The sequence below is a fragment of the Mauremys reevesii genome, linkage group 7 (genome assembly GCF_016161935.1).
Source record: "Mauremys reevesii isolate NIE-2019 linkage group 7, ASM1616193v1, whole genome shotgun sequence".
In the NCBI taxonomy this organism is placed as follows: domain Eukaryota; kingdom Metazoa; phylum Chordata; order Testudines; family Geoemydidae; genus Mauremys; species Mauremys reevesii.
Genome location: NC_052629.1, coordinates 42186994 through 42206558, shown reverse-complemented (window position 1 = coordinate 42206558; position 19565 = coordinate 42186994). Strand labels below are relative to the sequence as shown.

At 44.5% G+C, this 19565-nt stretch overlaps 1 protein-coding gene across 1 annotated transcript in view; it reads left to right on the top strand.

Annotated features, from left to right (window-relative positions):
* COL13A1 (collagen type XIII alpha 1 chain) overlaps nucleotides 1-19565 on the top strand; it is a 164133-nt gene that overhangs the window by 61280 nt on the left and 83288 nt on the right. The window contains exons 6-8 of the mRNA XM_039546112.1: nucleotides 1721-1747; nucleotides 6918-6968; nucleotides 18559-18594. Of these exons, the coding sequence (XP_039402046.1) occupies nucleotides 1721-1747; nucleotides 6918-6968; nucleotides 18559-18594 (114 nt within the window). The remainder of the gene's footprint in view (nucleotides 1-1720; nucleotides 1748-6917; nucleotides 6969-18558; nucleotides 18595-19565) is intronic.

The window sequence follows — 19565 nt, the reverse complement described above, 5'->3', positions numbered from 1 at the left end:
ACCTCATGAGCCAGGGTAATTCAGATTTGAGTCCCAATTAATCCAAGCCCCCAAAGTATGGGAGGGTTTTATGGGTCCATTATATTTTATGTACTATGCTGAGGACTTCCTTAGCGATACCTCTGGGTAACTTTCTCTCTCCAGTAAGGTCTGCTCCCAATGCCTCATTGGTATTGGAGCCTGGCATGCCTGAGGGGGTTAGCTCTTCACTATTACTGTATTGCCAGACTGAGGGTGATTCAAGCAATGCTAGTACATGTTCATGATGCCCTTCTGATTTGATGTTGTGTTGCCATGACAGCATTACTTTGGAAGTAACTGCTGCTTTCAGTAATGTGACACAACAGGATATAACGCAAGGTAGCACAGTTTATGAGGCTCACTGCTCTAGACAGAGATGGAAAACAGACAGAAATCTATATAGTGTCTCTCATTTTCTGCTTATTTGTATGTGCTAGAAGAGGGGAACTGAGTAAAACTGCCATTAGACCCTGCTAGGAGGCCTCTGAGAGGCAGAGGAAGCCGGCTCTGCAGAAATGCCAGCCCCTGCCAACCACTGGAATAGTGAAAGATGAGCTAGTAATCGAACCTGAGACTTTTGGTGGGTAACATAGATCACAACACTTCCAGATGAGCCCCTGTTTAAAGCCTACACACTCTGTTAATTAAAGCCCCAGCTTTGCCGTTCTTATACTAAGTGAAGCCTTCCTCTGTGAGTAGTTCCACTGAAATCAGTGAGACTCCACATGTAGTAGGTTACTCCTCAGTGTGAATAAGGGTGGTAGAATAAGGTCCTACCATAAAACAGGCCTGTTTTAATTGTAATTAATCTACCTGGAGTGACTTAATATATTAAACATATTTCAGTATGTAAGACTTAAATGTATTTTGCACATTTACCCCACAGATTTCACACAGCCAGCCCATATATTATATCTAATTCCCCCATTTTGAGCCAGGCAGAAGAGAAAGAAGAGAAAAAAAATCAATATTTTACTACTGTTTCAGTAATGAAGCCTGTCAATTAAATATATTTCCCATGCCCCACCCTCCCATTCAGTCAGATACCTTCTTCCCAGCACATTCATCCATTTATCCTCCTCTGCCTTTCCTCAATGACCCTTCTGTCTCACACACTGAAAGGCTGGCCAGGAACTCCTGCCACTTGGCCAGTGTGGACTGACTGTTAGCCAAGTCCATCTTCAGCTACTGTTCTGACCACCATGGCTAATCCCACCCGGGGACTATCATCCCTGGTGGCAGCTGTGCCAAGGTTCCTTGTCAGGTCTGTTGCTGCTGCCTCACTTACTTGTGAGCTGATGTCTCTGTACTCTGAGCCAGCCTTGCTAACTATGGCAAGCTTATCACTAACACACAGCTTCAGTTTCCCCCCACACCACCACCACTTGTTAAAATCAAGAATTGATTTTCGCATGCTGGCTGAAAACCCAATTTCAGCTGCCACCTCTCTCAGCTGCCCTTCCTCTGAGACATTGCCAGGACAGCTGATCTTGATGGCAGTGGAAGGGGGAAAGCAAAGGTCATTGTGCTTGTGTGTGAACCTTAAACAGAGCATGCGTCAGTGTCTGTGACCTGTTTTTTGTTGTGTTGTTTTGTGTTTGGGTTTAGTGTGCCATTAACACTGATTCCTGTGTTTGTGTCTCTTTCTCTCTCCCCTTCACCCTTTTGCATGCGGCTGCGACTGGTGTAATTGACCCAGGGACTAAAGGGGCAACCCGGAGAGAAGGTGAGTCAGCTCTTTCCAGCTCATCATGTCATACCCTGACCTCTCTCAGCCACCTGAAATCCCTTCACTTCAAATCACAACAATTGAAGAGCTGTGCCTTTAAAGCCCTCCGTGTGTTTAAAGCACACATGGCTCTGAACTGCCCTACCCCTCTCCTCTCACAACGTGAGCTCATCTCTTGAATTCCTTCCAGCCCACACAGCATCTGAGGATGTTGAATTTTTTGTTTACTATAATTTACTAACATTTTAAGGGCTGACTTCCAGAGGTGGATGGGCACGCTCAATATTTCCAGCTGGGCCTTTGTGGTTTTTTAACCATTAGCTTCTTCACTGCTGACAGCAGTGCCTGGTAAGTCCAGGAAATGTGCATATGCAAATGTGATAAGATACAACACCTATGTCCTAATGGCCCATCCAGTTCCTATGTGTTGGGCTTCTCCTATTCACCATTCCTCTGATCACAGACCATGGCTCATCACCTCCATTCCAGGGTTAGTCGCATAGTGAAAAAACAGGAGGGAAACAGGATAGATATGGCAACCACCCCACACACATACACTTTTTTACTTCAATCATATCTTCTCCATTTAAAGAAAAAAGACCCTGCAGTACTTCCTGTCTCTCTGAGCAGTTGCCTAAACTATTTGAAAAGTATTGAATGAGTTTTTTGTCCCTACATAGAGCTGGTAGTTTACAAAGCCACTTATATGTCACATTGGTGACACAAATGTCATGAAATATTCAATGTCAGTCAACACTTTATGTCTTCAGATGCCACTACATCATACACTCAAAAGGGAAAGATAGGAGAGGGACAGAAGTGCCTTGGATCAATTCAGGCAGCATCTAATTAATTGGAAAATGAACAGCAAAATGTGCAGAAATTAGGAAATGTCTAGATGTTCACCCCATTGTTTGAGGAAACATCTGTAAAGAGTATGGTATTGGCAAACCTGTTCAGACCTCTGTGAAAAAGATAGGGAGCAAAACAGTGACATACCATAGGAAGAAAGGGCAAGGCAGGATGAAAATCTGGTTCTTCTTCTTCTCCTTCCTTTTGTTCTTCAGGTCACTCCTCTCGTTCCTTGTTTGGATTCTCCTGGTAGCCAATCAGCATTATCAAATCATCCAAGATGCCAAAGCCCCTTTGGCAGATGATGTAGTTGTATCACGTAATAACACTCTTTTCATTCCACTAGTATCTCAAGAGGAAGTTAAACAGCAGCTACTAAAGATGAGCATTTTAAAATCAGCAGGTCCAGATAAGTTGCATCCAAGAGTTTTGAAAGAGCTGGCTGAGGAGATCACTGGACCATTAATATTGATTTTTCAATAAGTCTTAGAAGATGGGAGCGCTGTTGCAGAAGAGTGGAAGAAAGCTAATGTTGTGCCAATATTTAACAAGCATAAATGGGATAACCTAGGTAATTGTAGGCCTGTCAATCTGACATCAGTCCTGGGCAAGATAATGGAGCAGCTGATATGGGATTTGATAAAAAAAGAATTAAGCAAGGGTAATATAATTAATGCTAATCGACTTTATGGAAAATAGATCCTGTCAAGCTAATTTGATATCTTTTTTTGGTGAGATAACAAGTTGGCTGTTAAAGGTAATAGAGTTAACATAATATACTTAAACTTCTGTAAGACATTTCACTTGGTACCACATGACATTTTGACTAAAAAACTAGAGCAATATAAAATTAACATAGCACTCATTAAGTGGATTCAAAGTTGTCTAACTGGTAGGTCTCAAAATGTAATTGTAAATAGGAAATCATCATTGAGTGGATATATTTCTAGTGGGGTCCTGCAGGGATCAGTTCTTGCTATTTAACATTTTTATTAATTACCTGGAAGAAATATCAAATCATCACTGATAAAGTTTGCAGATGATACAAAAATTGGGGGAGTGGTATAACAAAGAGGACAGGTCACCAGTACAGAGCAATCTGGATCGCCTGGTAAACTGGGCACAAGAAAACAGTGTCCATTTTGACTGTACTTACATAATGGGGAACTTTGGAAGCAGTGACTCTGAAAAAGATTTGGAGGTTGTGGTGATCAGCTGAACATGAACTCCCAATGTGATGCTGTGGCCAAAATGGCTAATGAAAATCCTGGGATGCATATACTGGTTAATCTCAAGTAGGAGTAGAAAGGTTATTTTACCTCTGCATTTGGCATTAGTGCAGCCAGAACTGGAATACTGTATCCACTTCTGGTGTCCACAATTCAAGAAGTATGTTGATAACTTGGAAAGGGTTTAGAGCAGGATTAGAAAACCTGCCTTATAGCGATAGACTTAAGGAGCTAGACTATTAAGCTTAAAAAAAGAGAAAGTTAAGGGGTGATTTGCTTGCAGTCTAAATGTACCTACATGAGGAACAAATAGTTAATAATGGGCTCTTCAGTCTAGTAGGGAAAGATACAACGTGATCCAGTGTTGAAGCTAGACAAATTTAGACTGGAAATAAGGGTACATTTAATCAATGAGCGTAATTAACCATTGAAACAACTAACCCAGGGTCGTGGTGGATTCCCCATCTCCGGGTGAATCAAGATTGGATATTTTTCTGAAAGATCTGCTCGAGACAGTGTTTTGGGGGAAGTTTAATGGGCTGTGTTATGCAGGAGGTCAGACTAGATGATCATAATGGTCACTTCTGACCTTGAAATCTATCATCTGTGACTATCAGTCATGTATTGTGTATTATAAAGCATATTGTTGAGATAGTCTGCCAGTCATATGACCTGGGTTTGCCATGAAGCTTTGACGGCTTCTATTTTTCCAGGAAGAACTTTGCTGTTTTTTTCTTAATCCAAAATGAATACCTTTTATAAATAGCTACAAAGAGGACTTTTCCACTCCCCAGGTCATGGCAGGTCACAGCTGCCTCTAAGTAGCCCAAAGTTCCCCATTTTTACTCTTGCTTTCTTCACTCAGTTTCTCTCTTCTTTTCCTTTAAGTAGTTAGAACATTCTTCCCCAAATCACTGCTACTCTTCTTTCACTTTGAACTGAGGAAAACTGAGAGGCTGTCCCTCCTTTTTGCAGCCAGATCATTCTTCTCTCTGAACACTTGTCTTTCTGTGACTTAAAATCCTGTTTCCAAGTCCAGTGAATAAAGTTTACTCCCTTTAAAGAGAAAGTAACTCCTTTAGAGCCATGGACTAAGTATGCTAGTCTTTCTTCAGCAATTAATGCTGCTCTTTAACACTAGTAATCTACCAAAGTAGAACCTCAGATCTGAACATCTCAACTCAGGGAAAGCTGCTACTTAAATCTGGATGAGGCCGTTGATGCTTAGGCCTATCCCTGCTTTTGAACACAGAAGGTGTCTTGTGCAGTGAAAAAGTTTCCATAGCAGCACATCCCTCCTCTGCAGTGCGTGACCAGAGAGAAGGAATGGTGAAGATATTTACTAGGGTGGACCCAGGGCATTGGGGAGGGGCACGGCCAGATTACACTGCACTCCAGTGGTTTTTGGCCGGAAGAACTAGAGTGCCCAGATGTCCCGATTTTATAAGGACAGTCCGAATTTTGGGGTCTTTTTCTTATATAGGCTCCTATCACCCGCCACCCCTGTCCCGATTTTTCACATTTGCTGTCTGGTCACCCTAGGCAGAACCGTCCCTATGGTGGTGTTTCAGCCTGAACCCAAAGGTCTACACTGCAGTTTTATAACCCCACAGCCCGAGCCCTGTGAGCCCAAGTCAGCTGACCCAGGCCAGCTACAGCTGTGCCTCAGGTCTCAGCTCAGTATAGACGTACCATAAATGTCTATCATTGCATACAATACACGATTAAGTCATAAGAACATTTTGTCTCCATGTCAGTTCCTACTTATTTTCAAAACCAGGTTTGACCAAGCCACTTATTTCTGGGTAAAATACATTAAGCTGCTTCCACATGGAGTTATTTAGTTTACTTTAGACCTAAACTTTCAAATTCCAATCTGGTCACTAAATCTCATTTGATCCATTCATAAAATCATAAGTACTAGAGTTGAAAAAGACCTTGCGGTTTGTGCAATCTATCTCGCTTTCCTTGCCCTACCCTGTGAGACACAATGTGATCTCCAGTGTATATTCAGAGCTGGGTTAACCAGCCAGTATTTTAATATCTCCAGTGATGGTGCTTTCACAAGTGAACCTCAGGAGACTATTCCATCCTAATAGTGATCTTATGTCTTTCTGTTACATTGCACCTTTCACTCCAAAGGCACCCTGACCGCTTCATAAACTTGATAAAGTGTGTACATTTTGGGTATAGAGCTGCCATTGAAATGCAGATGCATCTGGGGTGAGATGTGAAATCTGTTTAAAAAGCACACAGCAATAGACTGGAAAAGGAAATGAACATCACTGTCATCAATTCAATTTCACAAAGGAAATTTAGGGAGGCAAAATGTCATGACCTGAATTAGAGTTTACCCAGGGCTTGAGAGTAACAGCTCTTACTGAAAGTGTCACAGGATCTTTAATAATCACAAGAGGTCAGGGCCTCTGTGTTGCATTTTATCCAAAAAGTATTTTATGTGTCTATAATTTTCCTTGCAGAACATCTCATTTTCCCCTTACACAGCACAGCTTTACTCCTAGCTATGCCTCTCTGCATTATTCAGTCCCTAGACTAGGGCAGGTGAAGCTTCAGGCCGAAAAGAGTGATCAAATAGAGGGGAGGCAAATGTGTGCTCCCAGGGCATGGGGAGTATGCAGGCATGAGATGAGGTCTCATGTTCCTCACCAAAGGGAGTCCTAGTGGTACCATCTCTTAAGGGGGGTGGGACACTTCAAAATGGCCTCCTCTCATGAGCAAGAAAGACCAAGGAGGTTTTTTATCTCAGGTGGGAAGGGCTCTAAGCAATCACAGGTTAATCATGGTCTCTCTAGAGAATGTGAATATTGATTATTTTGATCTCTTTTCCATAATTGTCTTTCTTCCTCCTCCTCATTATCTCATGCAATCACCTCTCTCTCCTCCCCTCTACTGATTCACTATCCACCCTTGTTCTTTTCTTCATCTCACTTTTTGCTCTCGTGTCTTCTCACTGACGCTTTCACATCTCTCTTCCTCTTCCCTTCTTCTGCTTCCTTGCCTTCCAGTTTTTTTCCTTTTTAATCTTTCTTTTCTCACACCTTTTCTGCCTCTGTCTCTCTCTGCAGGGAACCCCTGGAGAAGCAGGCATGTCCATCATCGGTCCCCGAGGCCCTCCCGTAAGTGATTTTCTCTCTATTTTTGTATGATGCAGGCTGAGGGTGACTTACCAAAAAAAGACTAAGGAGGGGTACCAAGTCAGCAGCAGCATTTCCAGAGGAGCAATAACACTATCTGATGTGGTTTTCCTGTTTGGCCAGGCTTGTTTTTATACAAATATTATTTACTATATATAATTAAATTACAGCCCATATTGCTAGAATTAGTGAGCACCTAGTCCTTAGCAAGGAAACCATATAGGTTTTTCCAGTGGTTTTTTCTCCTGTGTTTAAAAGGAAGAGAAATAGTTCCACCTCTTGGCAGCAGCACTGATGCCTTGCTGTGATTACGCCCTTCGCTTTGGGCGAAGCATGTCTTCTTTGGCTGAGTGCTCTTTGCAATCAGTCTAGCTGGCAGATGGCATTGCTCCATCTTTACAGTGCAACATGTCTGGGTTTAAGTCTGGGCAAATGGCTGCTGGAGATAACAAAAATGGGTAATTTAGGAACTTGCTTGAAAAATTCAATTTCTTATCCTAAGACCCAAAGTTTTTGTTGCTCAGCCAGGTTCACCAATGACAAGCATGCTACTGTCAATTAACGAGAGCTGAGGTTTCTCTCTGAAGAGTTCAGTGAACCCTTCCTCGGCTGCTATCTTGATGGCTTGTTTTAATAAAGGCTTGTTTTAATTAGGGAGCAGAGAAGAGGCACTTAGAGAGATATGCTGGGCTGGAGAAGTACAGTATTAGGCCCTGATCCTGCAAGGAGTTCCAGGCAGGTGCAGAGATCCACCCACATGAAGCTCCTCAGAGAACTGTAGCCTTAGTGTCCTGGAAAGAATACAGGCTTAGAGCTTTCATGCATCCCAAATTCTAGGTCCTCCTTGGATTGAAGTTCATATTTCCAGCTCTCCCTAACATAGTAAATGCACAGTGTCGTCCAAATTTCAGTTAGGTCTTTGTATCGCTATAGAAACTCCAGTTTTCCAGTACATTTCCAGTGGTTATTGGCTAGAGTTTAGATTTGTATTAATGGCATTCACTTTGCTGGGGTTCTTTGATCTAACTTCATGCCATGGAAAAAGTTGAAGCACATTTCTCCCCATCCTTCAGGACCTAAACATGGCTGCCCCTCCAGTGGCACTTTAGAAAGGTACCTTTCTCACAGAATGAAATTAAATATTAATTTAAGCTCCACAAGGAGACAATGAGTTTAGACAATGTGTATTAGGTAGGACAACAAGTATGTGACAAATATTAGCCCATGTTTTCACTGCTTTACAGCTTATTGCCCAAATAGGTTATTACCACTCTCTTTCAGGCAAGCATTTTCACTCTCTCTCAGGTCCATCCATTCTGATATACCATTGATTTCCACTGCAGTGTGACAGAAAAAACTTCAATCCCCCATGCCGCTCACCTGCCCTGGTAACTTCCTTTTTTGATTAGCTTTGTGAGGAGTAGCATCCTTGACCTAGAGAGAGGATGGGAAACATATGACCTTGTTTCACAGCTAACTGGTTGAGGTCAAGTGAAAGAGACCTCAGCAGCCTGGACAGTCGGCTACATCTGGCTTTCCAATTATCTTTCCATAAGTCCCGTGGTAAGTGCTCCTAATAAGAAACAGCTTAGTCTGCTCCCAGTGCCACCTGTCCGCCACTGTGAGTTTGATAAATGGCAAACCCAAACCAGGAAACAAATGCAGATTCTTGGGTTTTTCAGAAGACAGTGACTTTTATTTTGATGGCTGCAGTTTTCTGAATGGCAGATAGCCTTTTAGGGTCTTGTGCTAAACTGCAGAAGTTGCTTCAACCAAGATGTTCCTGCTAGGCTGCTATTAGCAGCAATAAGTAGGCCCCTACCAAAGTCATGGTCCATTTTGGTCAATTTCACGGTCATAGGATTTTAAAAAGTGTAAACTTCAGGATTTCAGCTGTTTAAAACTGAAATTTCATGGTGTTGTAATTGTAAGGGTCCTGACCCAAAAAGGAGTTGTGGGGAGGGGGGCACAAGGTTATTGTAGTGGGGGTTGCAGTACTGCTACTCTTACTTCTGCACGGCTGCTGGCAGCGGTGCTGCCTTCAGAGCAAGGCAGTTGGAGAGCGGTGGTTGCTGATGGAGGGAAAGTCATCACCAATAGCAATGCAGAAGTAAGGATGGCCTGGTATGGTATTGCCACTCTTACTTCTGCACTGCTGCTGGCAGGGAGCTCTCTTCAGAGCTGGGCTCCCAGCCAACAGCTGCCACTCTCCAGCCACCCAGCTCTGAAGGCAGCACATCAGTAAGGGTGGGAATACCGTGACCTAAGATCCCTGTAAGTTGCGCGGCCATGCAGCAGCTTATTTAGCGCTGCACAGGCGCTCAGGGAACCTACACACGGATTTGCCATGGTGGGGGAAGAGGTGGCCTTGCCCCAGCCACAACCTAGCCCAGCCCCGAACTTGCCATGGCCAGGGCGGCCCCCTGGTCCCAACTATGCTGCATCCTGGATCTGCCATGGCTGGGGCACCCCTACCGCAGCCTGAACCCAGCTGGGGTGGCGCGTTGCAGCCCAGCCCCAGCCGTGGCCAGGGTGGCGCAGGGCAGTGCAGCCAGCCATGGGGCGGCACAGCCCAGCCCAGCCCAGGCATAGCCAAGGCAGCCCGGCCAAATAGCCCGGCTCAGAGCCAACCATGGCGGTCCGGCTTGGACCTAAACCTGGGTGGCCCGGCCTGGACCACTCGACCCGGACCCAGGTGGCTTGACCCAGACACATTGAGCCCCTCATCCCCACCCCCACCCCAGAGCTCACAGCCCCAGCCGGAGTCCTCACATCCCTGCACCCCAATCCTCTTCCCAAGCCCTGAGCCCCCTCCCACACTCCAAACTCCTCCGCCCCACCCCCACCCCATGAATTTTGTTATGTGCACCAATTTGAAGGTGATGTGTCACACATCATCTCCATATTGGTGCACAGAACAAAATTCATTCCGCACATGGGTGGGAAAAATTAGAGGGAACACTGACCGTGACCACCCCTAAAATAACCTTGTGACCTCTGCAACTCCCTTTTGGGTCAGGACCCCAAATTTGAGAAACGCTGGTCTCCCTCATGAAGTCTGCTTAGTGTAGGGAAAACGCATACAAAAGACCAGATTTCATGGGGGGAGACCAGAGTTCACGGTCTGCGACGCGTTTTTTTGGTCCTGAATTTGGTAGGGCCCTACCAATAAGGAAGGACAATAGTACATCAAGCAGATTGGGAAAGAAGACCTAATAGACAAAATGTCCCTCCCCACTACCCCAGGGTGAAACACATTGTTCACTCTCTGCAGAGTCTAGGAACAGGAGCCAGGGGCGGCTCTAGCAATTTCGCCGCCCCAAGCAAGGCGGCACGCCGTGGGAGGCGCTCTGGCAGTCGCAGGTCCCGCGACTCCGGTGGACCTCCTGCAGACGTGCCTGCGGAGGGTCCGCTGGTCCCGTGGCTACGGTGGAGCATCCGCAGACACGCCTGCGGGAGGTCCACTGCAGCCGCCTGCCACCCTCCCGGCGGCATGCCGCCTCAAGCGCGCGCTTGGGTCTAGAACCGGCCCTGACAGGAGCGTCTCTCTGGCACTGGAAAAGATATTTTATTGTCCTGATCCTTTTAGCCAACAACAGGGTGTCCTGCAAAGCATTAATCTCATCTCTTTATTGAGTTTATGTGCACACTTTTAATTTTCCATGAGAAAGGCTCAGCATAAGCACTTTGAGGAAGTACATTATAAGTCTCCCAGACTTAGTATAGCAGAGACAGAGGAAAAGAGGTTGTTGTTCAGGACTGAGGTGTTTCAGACGAGTTGTGTTGTGATCCAGGAATAAACTAGCAAGGGGTGTTACAGGTCAGGGTGCATTGACAGTGCTTGTTCTGCCTGCACTATGCTGGGCTCAGAGTAGATCAGTCCCTTAGTTTTCTGAGCACTGAATTAACCACACAATGGAATATCAGAATAACAGGCTTGTCCCTTTCCCCCTTTGTCATAAACTGCAGCTCTTAGCTCATAATCGGCCTGAAGAGTGATGCAGATGTCCTGAGAGTTGTAATTGGATAGATCTACCAACAGTCCCAGGGTCAGCCTCATGCTTTTAGCTGCTCCTTCAGGCTGCCTCTCTCACTCCATCTGTTCTTATGTGACCTCAGTTCTGTGATCGCTCTCTCTCTCTCTCTCTCTCTCTCACACACACACACACACACACACACAATCCAAAACAACACTCAACAAAAACTCCTGGGTAGGCACACACACACACACACCCCTTTTGTCTTAAGTGAGGCTTATGCTTACAATTATGTTAACGGGAGGGCAAGTTCACATCTGCTAATCTCACTGGGGTTTTAACTCAACCCATAAAAAGGGTTCACCCAAGTACTAACAATATTTAAAATGAATTTTTGTCTATCACAGCCAAAGCTCTTAGAAGACCTATGACCGAAAGCACCCCTGTATACACACCCTACACATTAGTGTAATAATCTTTGTGCAAAATATGCCTTCTGAGGTATCATTTAAAAGCTAATGACACACTGATCATCAATATTCTTGTGTAATGTATGTGTGAAATGCTTATTAAGAGTTATGAACATAAACTGAAATTATGACTACAAATGTGCTTACCAGATTAGTCTGGGGAGTGGGTAAACCGCTTTCTCAAAGACAAAGGACAAGCTGACACCTCTAGCCAGGTGTCTTCAAAGTTGACTGGCAATCACCTATCAAATGGCCATTCTTTGGCAACAAAGCAGGGCAGGAACAAATCGATCTGCATTTTAGCAAACAACAATATGGAACCTCTTGTACCACGAGACTCCCTGTTTCCTTCCTCACAGCTGGAATGAACTTTATCTAGGGGTAACCCCCAGGAAAATGTATTTCAAAGGGGGACAGGACTATAAAAGTGAGGGGCAAAAACACACCAGGTTCTCTCTCTCTCTCCACCTAAGAAGACAAAGGAACCAGCCCTTTGACTCTGGGGGGAGATCCTGATCAGAGAATTTGGTCAGCTCTGTTGCTGGGATATTACCTTGAACCAAGTCTAGCTTATTAAGTTTCAGCGACTAGAAAGAGTTTTATCTTTATTTCTCTTGTAACCTTTTCTGACTTTTCTGACCTTGTACTTGTGCCCACTTAAAATCTCTCTCTTTGTAGTTAAATAAATGTGCTTTATTTTTAATCTAAACTAATCCAGTGTTGTATTTAAACTGATCTGTTTGGTAACTCCAGTTAAAGTCGCAAACAGTTGAATATTGACCCTCTACAGGAGCAATGGACTTTTTATATCTGAGCTGCCCAGAAGGGGCTGGACACATGTGTTTGGGAAAATTCAGGATTGGGAGTGTGTTGGGGTCACCCTACAAGTAGTAACCCAGGCTGGTGAAAGCCAGTGTGGCTGGCATCTTGCTGACAGGCTGCTGGGGTCAGAGTTGCTGGACCAGGGCTGTGGCTATACACAGACATTCAGGGTGTGATTTGCATGCTGGCAGGCTGTGTGTGAGTGGCCCAGGGTGGGAGCTACAACAGTAAAGCATAGTGAGGTATCTAAGGTTGTGGGGCAGGAGGTGACAGAAAGTTGGAAGGTATTGCCAATAAGGAGGAGGACCGGAATATCATACAAGAAGATCTGGATGACCTTGTAAACTCGAGTAATAGAAATGGGATGGAATTTAATAGTGCAAAGTGCAAGCTCATGCATTTAGAGACTAACAACAAGAATTTTGCTATAAGCTGGGGACTTACCAGTTGGAGGAGACAGAGGAGGAGAAAGACCTTGGTGTATTGGCTGATCACAGAATGACTATGAGCTGTCAGTGTGATGTGGCCGTGAAAAAGGCTAATGCAGTCCTAGGATGCATTGGGTGAGGTATTTCCAGTAGAGACAGAGAAGTGTTAATACCATTATATAAGGCACTGGTGAGATCTCACCTGGAATACTGTGTGCAATTCTGGTCTCCCATGTTTAAGAAAGATTAATTCAAACTGGAACAGGTGCAGAGAAGGGATACTAGGATGATTCAAGGAATGGAAAACCTAGCTTATGAGAAGAGACTCAAAGAGCTCGGCTTGTTTAGCCTAACCAAAAGAAGGCTGAGGGGAGATATGATTGCTCTTTATAAATACATCAAAGGGATTAATACCAGGGAGGAAGAGGAGTTATTTAAGTTAAGCGCCATTGTGGACACAAAAACAAATGGATATAAACTGGCCATCATCAAGTTTAGGCTTGAAATTAGACGAAGGTTTCTAAACATCAGAGGAGTGAAGTTCTGGAACAGCCTCCCAAGGGGAGCAGTGGGGGCAAAAAAACCTAACTGGCTTCAAGACTGAGCTTGATACATTTATGGAGTGAGTGGTATGATGGGACTGCCTACAATGGCATGTAGCCCATCGGCAACTGGCATTAGCAAAAATCCCCGATGGCCAGAGACTGGACACTAAATGGGGAGGGTTCTGAGTTACTACAGATAATTCTTTCCCAGGTATCTGCTTGGTAGGTCTTGCCCACATGCTCCGGGTCTGATTGCCATATTTGCAGTTGGGAAGGAATTTCCCCCTGGATCAGATTGGCAGAGATGCTGGAGGTTTTTCGCCTTATTCTGTAGCATGGGGCATGGGTCACTTGCAGGTTTAAACTAGTGTAAATGGTGAATTCTCTGTAACTTGAAGTCTTTAAATCATGATTTGAGGACTTCAGTACCTCAGCCAGAAGTTAGGGGTCTATTACAGGAGTGGGTGAGTGAGGTTCTGTGGCCTGCAATGTGCAGGAGGTCAGACTAGGGGATCATGATGGTCCCTTCTGACTTTAAAGTCCATGAGTCTATGAGACACAGCCCCTTACTGGTTTGGATTGTACCCCAGAACTTCACAAGCCTGTACTGGCAAAATTCACTTCTTCCACCCCCAAAGTCTGTTGAAAAGATGATTTAATTTCATGAAGAGTTGGTGATAAGTATAAAGGATTACCTAATGCCAAAGATAAATAAGCAAATGCTGGAGGTTGGGGCCACTTTGGAAAGAGGTGGGATGACAAATAGTTTCCAGATTTTCTTTTAGAGGAAAGAGGAGGTTCAAGTTTTCACTTCCAGAGTTTTCTGCCGCTTAACTTCTCTTCAGGCATTCTGGCCAGAAAGAAGCATTGTGCTGATTGTCTGTTTCTGCCACTATCTCCATGATTTGGCAATTTCCAGGACTATATACTTTATATGAACAACATTTGAACAAGAGAAGGAAAAAATGTTTCTTGGAATCTTTAGTTGGTCAACTTTAGCTTTGGTCTGTTATTGTACACATCAGACTTTAGCTAAGGAGTAAAAGGAAGCAGTTTATAGTTTACAAGAAAGGTAGCAGAGGCCAAATTGCACCATTTCCGGGTTTCCTCCCTGATTCTTTTCTTAGCACTTCTTGTCTATGGGAGTAGTCCAAAAATTAATGATTTATTAATGAGATCTTCTCAGTTCTCACCCTTTTGGAAATCAGCATTGGGCAGATCCTTAAATTTATAGTGTATCTTCTCCTCTGGTCACAAGCCAATGGATCCAGGTGGTTTTATATGTATCCTGCAAAGCAACTATGACCAAATTCAACTTAGTAAAGCTTTAAAAAAAACAATGTGAATGATTCAGTCATTCTAGCATTCTGAATAACAACATTGCTTTTTGGTGCAATCTGAGACATTTTATAGTAGCTGTAGTTCTCTAGAGCCCTGCAAAAAAGATTTTGGGCCCAACTCTACATTGTGCCAAGGCCCCATTATGTCACTCCAGAGGCGTAAGGGGCTGTAAAGAGGTGGAAATATTCTCTGTGGAATACCCTGAGGTAAAGGCTCCTTCTACTGCCAAAAGGGCTCTAATCTGGCCCTTTTCCCAGTCCCCAGCACATGCGGGGGAGCCAAAGGAGGGAAGAGGCAAGGCTGGGCATTGATGTGCTCTGACTATTCCGTGCTTCCTATAGTCTATTGGGCTTAATTCCACAATGCTGCACACTGTCTAGTGAGCTAATCCCTTGCTACTGCATAGGACTGTTAACTACAGTGATGGAGGAATTCAAAAAGCACGCAGGCTCACAATTTCCGAAGAGCCCCACCAAAATCATGAACGCTTCTTTATCCACTGCTCGCTGCGCCTCTGCACCCCCTTTTTCTCCCAACCCAGCCAGATCCTTCACCTGACCTCCCAAATTCTTCTCTCCCATTCTGAACATGCATCCGGCTCCCAAGTCATTCGCCTCAACTGCTAAACAGCCCTGAACCTTCACTGATACTCCACTGTGAGGATCAAAGGTGTGGTCATAATCTATGTTCAGTCCCAGCAGTTGTTTCATTCAAATCTTCTATGCTTAGGGACTTCCCTAGGTTAAAAGTGCCCTAGAAGGTATTTCCCTTCCCCACCTCACCCAGCTCAGAACTGGTAAGTCCCAGAATGCACAAAGTCTCAAGAGAATAGTTAGCCCAGCAGAGAGAACAAGACCTATTGAAATTGCAAAATGGATTTCAGGGGTCAGAGAAGAAGAGGGAGGCACAGAATTTACTTCATTCAACTATTTTAATCTAAACAGCTTAATTTCAGAATCAGACTGAAAATTGTTGTTATTCTTTCCAAGATGGCTCACACATCGCTAGCTAAATCAGGATTTAAGATACCCTTAAATAAACAGGACTTGTAGGATATCTGTGCTCTGGCACTTAGTGTTTTGCAAACTAGCAGCCATGAGGCTTTCACCCTCTGATTGTCTGCATGTGGTTGAATCTATGGGTACGTCTACACTACGGGATATTCGAATTTTTGCATAAACTTTTTTGTAAAATTTTTTTTAAAAAATGTGTGGCGCGCCACTACAGCACATTAAATCGGTGGTGTGTGCCATGGTCCCGTCGCTAGCGCGCGTCGATTCTGGAGCGTTGCACTGTGGCTATTATATCTATTATATCCCCCGTTCCCCCCCCCCCCCCCCCTGGAACTTCTTGTTGTTGAGATCCCAGTGCCTGATGGGGCAAAAATTGTCGGTTGTGGTGGTGGTCAAATGTGTCTTACTACTCCTTCGTCTGGGGAAAAAAGCGCAGACAAGCATTTCCTTTTTTTTCCTGGCTGGCCTGGCAGCATGCCAATCATGGATGGCAATCATGGTGTTTGTTTTGTCTTTCATCGTATGTGTATGTGATATGTGTACTAGATGCAGCAGCAGCGCTGCAGCAGCGCTTTTTTTTTTTGCTTTGCATTTGCTAGAGCACAGCAGAGCCATATTGCCATAGCCATCCATCCATCAAAAACTGAGGATGATGGGCTGAGAGGATGACCATGGCTTGCTGCTTTTTTTTGCCATTGCTGCAGCAAAAAGCCAAAGCCAGAGCGCAAAAACTGATTGGTTTACAGCGTATTATTTTGTGCCATTTTTGTACCATTAGCTTGCTTTAGCTGCAAAAGCGCATAAGCAAAGCAGGAAGCAAAAGAAAGTCAATCCCTCCTGAAATTATCTAAAAAATCCCTCCTTTCTAAAAATAAAAATAGAATCAGTGCTGAACTAAGAGCACCAAGAACCAAGAGAAGAGAGCACAGCTGCAGAGTGAGAGCAGCTGCTGTTCTGTGTGCTATCAGCAGGGCTATCTGTATAACATTCCACTGTGCTCCTGTTTGTTCCCCAGCCTTTCTTCCCTGGCCCCTTCTGGCCCCCCCCTACTTGTGTGTGGAATTGTGATGAATGAATTAATAAAGACACACTGACTGACAGAGAAGAACTGACTGACTGTGAGCTGCTGCTGCTATGATAGCCAGACAGGACATTAAGCAGTGAGTACAGCAGAAGGCAGCATAGAGGTGAGAGTCAGGATCCCACTGCTCTTTTCTTTTGAACCTTTCTTTTTGATACACACAGCTGGGGGGGGGATGGATGCTGATGCCCTGATTTGCTGCCATGCAGCACATTTGCACCATCCATCCACCAGATCCATTAGGGGCAATAGAGGCCATGAGGAGCATGGCGGGGCCACGCTGACAGCTGGATGGACAGCTGCTGCAGCTGATGATGGATTTCATCTGATGATTTTCCAGCTTTGATGCTGATGATGGATTTGGAGGATGGATTTCATCATAGGAGCGAGGGAGCCAGGAGGAGGGAGGAGGGGATGCTGTGCATGGCTGCATCAGTGCTGCATCGTCATGTAGTAAAGATAGAGAGTAAGGATAGGTGACATGTAAAAGAGTGGGAGAGGGGCGGGTGGGGGTGGGTGGGGGTGGGGGGGGGGGACCTGTGTGGACTACACTGCTGACCTCTGGACATACTTGGAGCCCAGCCAGAAATGCAAATATTTTCGAGGGGGCGGCAGGAACTGTGGGATAGTCCATCTCCCAGTCTCCAGTCCATGAGCATCCATTTGATTCTTTGGCTTCCTTGCTTTCTTTTCCACGCTGTCGCTTGCTCTCTGCTGCGCTGTTTTTTCTGAGATTTTTAAAAAGGATTCTGAATTTCTTCTTCTGTGAAAGCGCTCTCTGATAGATCTGCCCTGACGTCCTGGATTTGCCACATCCGCCATCACATGCATGCCGCCTTTTTGCTTTGATTCGCGCCACATCGGTTTGCGCTGATGAGCGCTCCAAGGCTGGGCAAACAGAAAGCCACCTGGCAACAATTCCGTTTTGCTTTTCCTGCATCCGATCACAACCAGCGCACAGCAGAGGGCGGTCCGTGGATCCACTGAGTGTCAGATCACACTATATATAGCCTAATCCGATAATCTCGATACCCACTATATGTTACTCTACTGTTAATATACTGGCTGGCGTAAAGAGGAATTAAAATAAGTCTTAAGAGGCCATTTAAATCGATATAAAAAAGTTATATAAAATTGCCGGTTGCGGTTACATCTGTTTCGCGTTTAGGCCTGGCCTATGACAAGTAGTCTGACAGTCACTCCACTGTGTAATCTGCCAATACTTGCTGCATTTTGTTTGATTCAGATCTTGCATTGACAATCAGAAACTGACTTATTGGAAAAAAAGAGCAGGGAAGGGGCTTGTTTACATCACCCATTCACTTTACATACAATCCCTTTTTATTTTGCAGAATCTCTGCTACAAAATTTTCTTTGTGGGTAAAACTAATGAACTGGGGCAATAGCATAGAGTTTGTCTTGATGATATAGACTTGGTGAGCTGCAAAGGTTTGCACATTGCACTACACATCACTCAGTATTAAACGCCTCACTTTATGGCCATGCATGTGGCTATGCAAGGAATTTCCATAAAGAGAGCTTAGGCGTTGGAAAATGCTCCAGAAGGCCAGCGTGTGAGCTAGGAACGCCCATTTAATTACTTTAGAAACTTCAGACAAAGTACTCGGAGTCCAAATTGGACCATCTCCAACACTGTCCTGGCTCCATACAAAACGAAGCTGCGATTGGAGACTTCCCCTGGCTCCCCGGTAGCCTGCTTTCTTAAAACACACTTGAGTCTTGGGTGACTATACTGAGAACTGCAGTGATATTACACAGAGATCAGGTTGGGGAAAATAACAAACCCTGAGGCCCTGCAGAGCAATTTTAGGAAGATATGTTGCACTGCTCTCAGATTTCTTTAAACCTCTCTGTCTCCATTTTATTCTTCTCAGGGACAGCCTGGAACGAGAGGTTTTCCTGGATTTCCGGTAAGTGGAACTGTTAATCTATGAGGTACAAGTGTATAATATTGCCAGCCCGTGTCACTAAAGCTAAGTGCCTTTCAGCATTTCCATCCAAAACCATGGATCCAATATAATGTAATTGAAAAGGTTTTTTCTGTTTCATTACTATTTTCTTTTCTTTTTAATGATGCCTTAAAAAACAAAGATACAACACTAAAGGAAATTAAATTTTTAAAAAACCCTAATGTTAAAATACCATGCTTGACGCCAGGTCTGTGCTGTAAAAAACACCCCAAAACAACCAAAATAAAGAAAATAAACCCCAGGTAAGTGAAATTCCATCCTTAATGAACTCCAATGTGATATTGTAATAACAAAGAGCCCCTGAGATTCATCCAGCTCTGTGCTGTGTGGCTCAGCTATTGACCTTGCTAGACTGAAAGCCCAGGCAACAGGAGGGGAAGAGGGTGAAAGCATGGCTGGAATTTCTTTTGCAGCACTGTAAGTTACAGATACAGCCTGAGTGGGCCATGACATGAAAAACAGATACTGAAGATGAAGAAATTTCCATTTCAGCTCCACACTTGCTGGCAGGTTGGTCCTGCAGCACCATCCACAGCAGCTATTCTGTTCCAAAACTCCGTATTCATTATGTATTTTCTGTTAATTTATTATGATAACTGAACTACCTTTCACACACACACACACACACACACACCCGCCAGCCTGCTCAGTTCAGCTGAGGGCTTGGTAGTTTTTAATTCAAGGGTTTGCTGTATATAAACACAGATCTGTGGGCAATTGCCTTGGACTGAAAAAAAAAATGAGGACTCTGCAGTCTCCATGCTCACTGAGCACTGGATGCTCTGTCCTGCCTCTCTGAAAGGTGGCCAATAATTGCAAACTACCCTCACTTTAGTAGGAGCAAGGCACTGAGGAGAAGCAGATCTCGCCACACTTTGATGTCCAAGCATAAGGAGAGCAAACAAGACCAG